This window comes from Pteropus vampyrus, unplaced genomic scaffold, assembly GCF_000151845.1.
Source record: "Pteropus vampyrus isolate Shadow unplaced genomic scaffold, Pvam_2.0 Scaffold35, whole genome shotgun sequence".
In the NCBI taxonomy this organism is placed as follows: Eukaryota; Metazoa; Chordata; class Mammalia; order Chiroptera; family Pteropodidae; genus Pteropus; species Pteropus vampyrus.
Genome location: NW_011888816.1, coordinates 4,581,209 through 4,588,811, shown reverse-complemented (window position 1 = coordinate 4,588,811; position 7,603 = coordinate 4,581,209). Strand labels below are relative to the sequence as shown.

General features: G+C 42.8%; 1 protein-coding gene across 4 annotated transcripts in view; it reads left to right on the top strand.

Annotated features, from left to right (window-relative positions):
* MYRIP (myosin VIIA and Rab interacting protein) overlaps positions 1-7,603 on the top strand; it is a 238,878-nt gene that overhangs the window by 16,270 nt on the left and 215,005 nt on the right. For 2 of the 4 annotated variants that reach the window (XM_011357403.2, XM_023529074.1), the window contains exon 1: positions 854-963. In XM_011357403.2, the coding sequence (XP_011355705.1) occupies positions 854-963 (110 nt within the window). Of the gene's footprint in view, positions 1-661; positions 725-819; positions 964-7,603 lie in introns of those variants that run through there. The other 2 variants (XM_023529073.1, XM_023529072.1) reach the window with 2 other exon arrangements.

Here is a 7,603-nt window from a genome sequence, read left to right as displayed (position 1 = left end):
TTTTGGATGCTGAACCAGCCTTGCATCATTTAGGTAAAACCCACTTGGTTGGGAGATGTAATAATCCCTTTGAAATCTTGCTGGTTTGGATCCACTAATATTTTGCTGAGGGTGTTTGCGTTTATGTTTATGATGGCCTTCAGTTCTGGGCAATTTTTTAGAATTATTTATTTGATTTCATTCCTGGATGCAGCCATTCATTAAAATTTATTTTTAGAAATATAGTTTCCTATCATTTTTAGTCATACACTTCTGGGAGGTGTTCTTATTTGAAAATATCATCTTTTCTATTGCTGAGAAAATGGCTAAATAAGATTATTTTACTATATTTTTTTCCTTCGCAGAAGAGTTTATTGATTTCTAGTTTATATTTTAGAGCCACGTGATGAAAAATTCAAGGGGTATAGTGAATATAGGACTTTTTTTTTAAAAGTATTATAATTTATTTTACAATTACATAAAGTACTTAGAATTTAAAACTTCAGACCATAGATGTATAGAATTTTTGAATATTGCCTTTCGATGTTCCATGGAAATTGACCCGAGGTCTTGTGTATGCTTCATTTTGTTCACAAGCATTATGTATTTATTTCTCACTCAAGAGTTATGATGAATGAAACTGGCAGATTTTCATTTTCTCTTTTTCTTCCCAGCCTTGCCGAAGTTGTCTGTAAATGTTTGCTGAGGGTGGGAGCAGAGCGAGATAGCACCTTATGTGAACACCGTATTTACTTTTGTTTCATAACCAAATTAGTCGATTTTCATCCATGGACGGTCTTTATCGTGCCTTCAATGTATGGTCTCTCCTTGACTTGTCAGGTCTCGTTTCATCGTCTGTGCTTGGGGTTAAATCATGGGGAGAAAGCTGGATCTCTCCGGGCTGACCGATGATGAAACAGAGCATGTTCTCCAGGTGGTTCAGCGAGACTTCAACCTTCGAAAGAAAGAGGAAGAACGATTAAGGTGAGACGCTTTTATTGCCTTCCTGGGTACAGCGAACCACGTGTGGACAGGTGAAACAGGTTTCCCGAGAATGTTCCTTGCTGCTAGCCTTGAGTTCTGAAGTCTTTATGTCATGTAAACACACACGTATGTTCCTGGGAAGGGTGCCCTTCCCTTGGTAGAAAGGCTTGCCAGCTTCAATGCGGGTGTCACCATGTCAGATAAGAAATGCACTCGTACTGTGGTGAGTCTGAATTGAGATGCACTGTAAGTGTAACATACACACTGGATTTCAAAAATTTAGCACAAGAAATGTAAAATATCCCAATGATTTTTATATTGATTACATTTTAAAATGCCAATATTTTGGATATACGAGGTTAAGGAAAAAACATTAAAATTAATTTTTTCCTATTTCTTTTTACTTTTTTTTTTTTAGTATGGCTACTAGACAATTTAAGTTGAGAATTTTTGAGTATAGGAGTGACATGATCTGACAATAGTTTTATAGGATCACTCTGGCTGCTGTTTGGGGAAGTAATCATAGAAAGGCAAGAGAGGCAGCAGAGAAACAGGTTAGGGGGCTATTTCAGGAATCCAGGTGAAAGTCCTGCTGTGGGGACCTTGGAGGCCTGTGTTGAGACAGGTGTCACTAGGTGGAGGGAGCCTGATCCCTAAGCCACCTGTGGAAAGATCTCCAGACCTATACTAGAATCATAGTTTATACTCTATGATTTTTGTATTGTCAGGCACGTTTACAAAGTGGTTTTTAAAATGACCTTTAATTGCATGGTACTCTGGTGTTCCAGTTGAGTCTTGGAGACATTTCTGAGATAGTCAAAGCCTTTAAAATTTCTCATTTCGTATGTGCTTTCAAAAAGCTAGTTAACATCTGGATAACTCCCAGTGATTTTCTGATGTTCTAATGGACTTGGTAGGTGGGGGAGTGGGGGTTAGATTTGATGAAATTGTTTCCTGTAACTGCGACCAACCATTAATTGTCAGGGTTTGCTGGACTGACAGTGTGCTTATGCCTGCCAAGAACTGCTGGGCCCAGGCTCTGGGCCAGGGCCAGGGGAAGGAAGGGAGGGGGAGAGGGAGAAGAGGCAGAATGGCAGAGCACTTCCCTGCCTGGTCTTTTCCTGAGCATTTTAGCTGCTAAGTCCTCATCTGTAAGGGTGTAAACACCCCTTTCGCCTATTAAGGAAGGGAACTTGATGTATCTGGAGACCTATTTCTGTTGCCTTAATGGTTTCAGTTACTCACTTTCTGACACGGCCTGGATTCTCTTTGCCACCTAGAGGGGGTGGGGGGGCCATCTTCCGTTTCCCAAGAATCAAATCTAAATGTCGTAAGGAAAAAAAATAAGACCTGCCAAGGGGGCATGGAAGAACCACTGCAGGGGAGTAAAGCCACTTTAAAACTAGAAATAATTTGTGTTTCTAGTCTATTATATGGAAACTCCTTTGAGAATGAATCACCATTTTTTTTTAAAAGTAGAAAAAACACAGTGCTTTCTTAATAAATGACTTAGTGACCTTTCTTCATTCTAAATTCATTTCCTTTTAAACAAATTAAAATTGTTTTATAAGAACTTAATTTTTTAAGAAGTTTCTTTTTCAAAAAGTAAAATGCCTTTGTTCTGAGTGTTCTTTGTTTGGACAGTTAAATCGACGTAACGAGTTAGCAAATACCCCTGGTTATATCCTTCTTGGAAGCTGGAAGTCGGATCGCCTTGTCTTTACTCAGTTGGAATAAATACACCCTACGGTTTAAGAAATAACTGTGCCTGCGCAGTGTGCATCTGTCCCTTGTGGCTCTTGAGATGGCACAGGAACACTGTGGCATTAACCTGCCCTGTTAGTGCATCTGCTGTCTCGGGGGGATGCTGCAAGGCTGGCATCCCTTCCTCTGCACTGGTGGATCAGATTAGCCAGCCGGTCTCCTGGCAGGACCTGGGAATAACAGAGCCCCAACCAGTGCCTTCTGTGGTGACTGGAAGGTCTGACACAGCTCCTTCTGAGAGAGTCGCTTTGAAAAAGGGACAACCTCTTAGGAGTCAGAACTGGGAGACACCAGGAGAGAACCGGGACACTTGTGGAGGGCAGATGTGGGGTCCTCTGAAATGTGGAGGAGTGTAGGGTACAGAGTATCAATCTCAAAGCTAGAAGGAACCTCACAAGATTTTTTTTAAATCTCCTTTTTACTTACTGTTGGCATTATTTATTAATAATGGAAAGGTCGAATATATTAAATCAAAGCTGTTGGATATTCATTCATTTGCTTTGAAATCGTATATTGAATGTCGGGAGCCTCCTGGGCAAATATGAAGGGGGGGTGAAAAGACAGGGAGAGAAATTTAATAAGAGCCTTTACCCCTTGAGGAAGAGCCCAGAAGGTGAGCTAAGTCTGATGTGAATGATTAGGATGCTACCGAGAGTGAGAAATGAAAACACTAAGGCAGACCTGTGGGAATACTTCTACCTCAGAAATGGGAGGAAGGAAAAGGGAAGGGCTTCCTGAAGGAGGGGTGCATGTGATCTGATCCTTGAAGGCAGACAGGATTTTTAAAGTAGATTGATACAAAGTTCTGGGCAGCAGGGAGCATCCTGGGCAAAGGAATAAGGAAGGAAAAGAGGGCATGTTTTCTCAGCCACAGATCCAGACCTGGGGCGGAGCGGGGAGGAGGAGCCTGCTTTGCCCATAGGTCTTGCTTCTATGCTGCTGATTGTATTGTGTAGACTGTGGTGCTCCAGGAATATCACCTCCTCAACATTCCCAGCGACCCCGGGAAGAACACTATTCTTATCTGTTTCCAAAATGGGGAAACTAAGGCTCTAAAAAGATGTGAGTAACTTGCTCTGGTTGCACATAGTGAGAGGTAAATTTAAACCCAGGCAGTGTCACCCCATAGCTGGAGCCAGTAACCCGGACAGCACACTGCCCCTGGTACTGAAAACAGGGGCAGTCATGATGCCACGCGACAGAGTGGGTGAAATTAGGGTCATTTTAGAAAATCTGGTACCTGTGCTTGCTAAAACCGGGGGTACATGCAGGGATGGGGAAAGTAGTAGGGTTTAGGTCAGGATGTGGGGAGTGGTTAGTTGAGACATCGCAATAGCCACGTGTATCATTGAGTACTTCCAACATGGCTTGTCCAAACTGAGATGTAGTCTGAATTTCAAAGCTCTGGTATGAAAAAGAATGTACATTATCACATTAATAATTATTTTTATATCAAAAACACGTAAGATAACATATTAAATAAAATATCTGATTAGAATTAATTTCACCTATTTCTTTAAAAAAATGTGACTCTTCGAAATTTTCCATGCATGGCTCACATTATATTTTTATTGGACTGCACAGTTTTGAAATGCTAGGTTAAGCAGTTTGCAATTTATAGGTTCCAAAAGTAAGCTTTCTTCTTCAATTTTGTTTGTGGTTAGTCCTTTTCTATATGAAGTTTTTAGGTACCTGAAGATCCAGCTTAAGTCTTAGCCTCCTAATCGTATATTAGCCTTTGCTGTCAAGTATTGTAATTTCTGTCATGTGGAGGTGGTCCCAGAACAATGCCCTGTGTTGGCTTTAATGTGCAGTTTCAAAGGAGAGCACACTGAGTTCATGCCATATTCACCATGGAGAATTGGTGGTGCGTCAGGACAGAATCAACCCTTCGATGTGTCCTTGAAGTTAGTGGTTGATCAAGGATGTCATGGCCTTTGAAATAACATGTGACTTTAAAATGACCTCATATTCATAGTTCGTGTAATATCTCTGGCACCATAAAATGGTAACTTATCACATATTCTCCTGTGGGGGTCTGCCTTTAGGAATGGCGGAGAGAGTTTGATGCTGCAGATGTGCTTATGATGTAGAAAAGAGGAAATTATACAAATGCTCTCATTCACTTTTAAATTTGTAGCCCTTCAAAGATGTATAGTTACTAATTTGCAGATTCTGGATTCTGAATACATTCTCTCCATAACTCCATATTCTTTCATGACAATTTTCTACTAGGTTGCTTTTGTGGTTCTAAGTTCCTGATCTTATTTACTTTTCCATTGCAAATGTCAGAGGTTCAGTTCTGCTGGGCTCTGATAAAGCTTTTGTTGCACTAATTCTTGGCCTGACTTTCATGTCTCAGACCTCTGGCTGCAGAAAGCATTTCTTTGGCATAAGATATGCATAGAACTCAAGACTTAAAAGAGAATAAAGAGGAAGGTTTTTTACAGCCATTATAAAAGCAGCTTTCAACCACAATAATTCAGGCATGCTCAGATCATTGAGCCAGAAATGGCCTGAAGCAGAGTGGTGAGCACGGAGGGACAGGGTAGAAATCAGTTTCACTTTCTTCCTTGCCCTGTTCTGTGCTGTTGGAATGACAACTCCTGGAATCAGGCCCCTGCCTTAGTGGCCAGGAGCCAGCAAGCCCCTCTCCTGGTCCAGTCTCTAAGCTGATACCTTCATAAGGAGATTCACCAAGAGTCTCTATGACTCATGGGGTGACTTACTATGAGCTCCTTCTCCCAGATGGGAGATTTCTTGCTCTAGCTGGGCCCCAGGTGCACTCTGCGTCCCAGCCCTCTGCATTCACCTGGCCCCTGCTGGCCTAACTCTCTGGGCTCTCATTCTGCAGTAGCTATTGCCTGGTGTGGGCCCAGGACTCAAGTTCCCTTTCCTAGTTGATTCTTATCCCCATGCCCTAGGCTAGAGCCAGAGCGCCTAGCTTCTCCTGCATGTCTAGCCAGTGACCCCTAGCCATCTCCCATCTTATAATGCTTAGCTTGCCTTTTACATCTTCCAGGCTGAACACCTCACAGCCACCAGTGCCTGTTTGCCATCTTGACAAAGATGTCTTAGGCTGTGACTCATTCTGTGCCATGAGTGTGCCTGGAGCCTGGGCTTCCTCACTTCCCGAGCCTGCTCCTGGCTCCTGGCTCCTGGCTCCTGGTTGGAAGGACATGGTTTTGTGTTGCTTTCCTAATCCTAACTACAGGACCCCCTACCCCACTGCCCTACTCACCAGTGCTGAAGCCTACCTGAGCATTCGTGCCAGATCCCTACCCTGCCCTGAACGAAGGCACAGGCAGAGTCCCAGGTCAGACCACTCGATGGCTGTGGCTCGTCTCCATGCCTGTGCTGCATCTCTGAGCCCTGGGAGGAGGTAGCAGGTGCCAGGGACCTGCATTTCCCCAGGCCCTGGACTTTGTTTTGACTATATTTTTGATCTTTCTTCTTATAGTATTTATTTATTTTATATGAACTTCAGAGCAAAGGCATGGGCATGGTATTTAATGCCAGGCACTCAGTTGTACTATTTGTCTTGCTGAAAACATAAGAACTAAGGGGTTTATTGATGCTGGTTTGTAGCCAAAGAATCCTCACCTGATGTATGACCTTGAGCATGTTCTTAAATCTTTCTGTGCCCCTGCTCCCCGCACTGTACAATGAGGCTGGCGGGGGTACCTGACTGGAGTGTCATGAGGGGTAAATAAGTTAATACATAGAAAGCCCTGTGGACAGCCCCTGGATCCTAGTGAGGACTCATAAGAACTCAGGATGAGATCTGTTAGCGGCTTACTCCTCCTGGCTGGTTTCATGGGTCCATGAATTAAATAATTAGAGATACCTTTAAATGTTCATGTCTGTTTAATACATTCAACTAGTTTTATGGTTTGGCTTTTCCTACAGCAAGGTACATTCCTTTTTTGTTCTTGTTATTAGATGATTCTCTACAGGCAAAAAGAAATGCCAGCGTTTGTTTTACAGCTGATGTTTAATTATTTATACCTTTGATGTCTTTCTTTATTTCGTATATTCTCTTGTGTCCTGACCTGCTGTGGCCAGAGGAGACTCTTAGCTGCCAGGATGGTTTTTTTTTTTTTTTTCCTTAGAATAGGAGACTCAGATGCCTTTTATTTACAGAGGTTGTTCTATGCATTTTTCTTTTTCCTTGCATACCTCCTATAGGAACTTCTTAGCGGCTCCTTTTCTTTCTGATTGTAGCAACAAAGTATTTCTATATAAAGTAGGAAATGGGTCAGTTAGCAAATGAAGAGTGAATTTCCAAGAAAATCACACTTTCTGCTTTGACAGCTTAAATATGAAGGGGAAGTTTTAAAATATGACATGGAAGCTCTGAACACATGCAGGCACCCTGGGCGGGACTAACTGGCCTTAGCTGCAGCCACTGAGAGTGTCCTTTTCCTCCTGGAGAAGCCTTTCTGCCTTGAAGGTGGCTTCCTAAGCCTTGCACACGGCGGCCTCCCTCCTGGACTTCATGAGTCACATGGGCTCGTCCCTGTCCTCTAGTCCCTTCACTCTGAGCGCACTCTGCTCCAGTTGCCATTAAAGGCCTCGGTATTGCTGATGTGCTCCAAAGACCACCTGACACAGAGGTGATTCGGGCCAGCAGTTGCCATTACCGAGCATGGCAAAGGATGCCTCTGGTCGCAAAAACCCGCCTTGATCTTTACGCCTCCTCTTCAACTATGGGAAGGCCGTCCCTAGAGCTGATATTATCAAAACTATCTGAAGTAGAGAATATGCCAGAATAAATGATGGAGTTTCAGAGCTACAGTGGAACTTAAAACTCAGTCCTGAATTTCATTATAACCTGCTCATTTTATAAACAAAGAATCTAAGTCCTCGGGAGTTG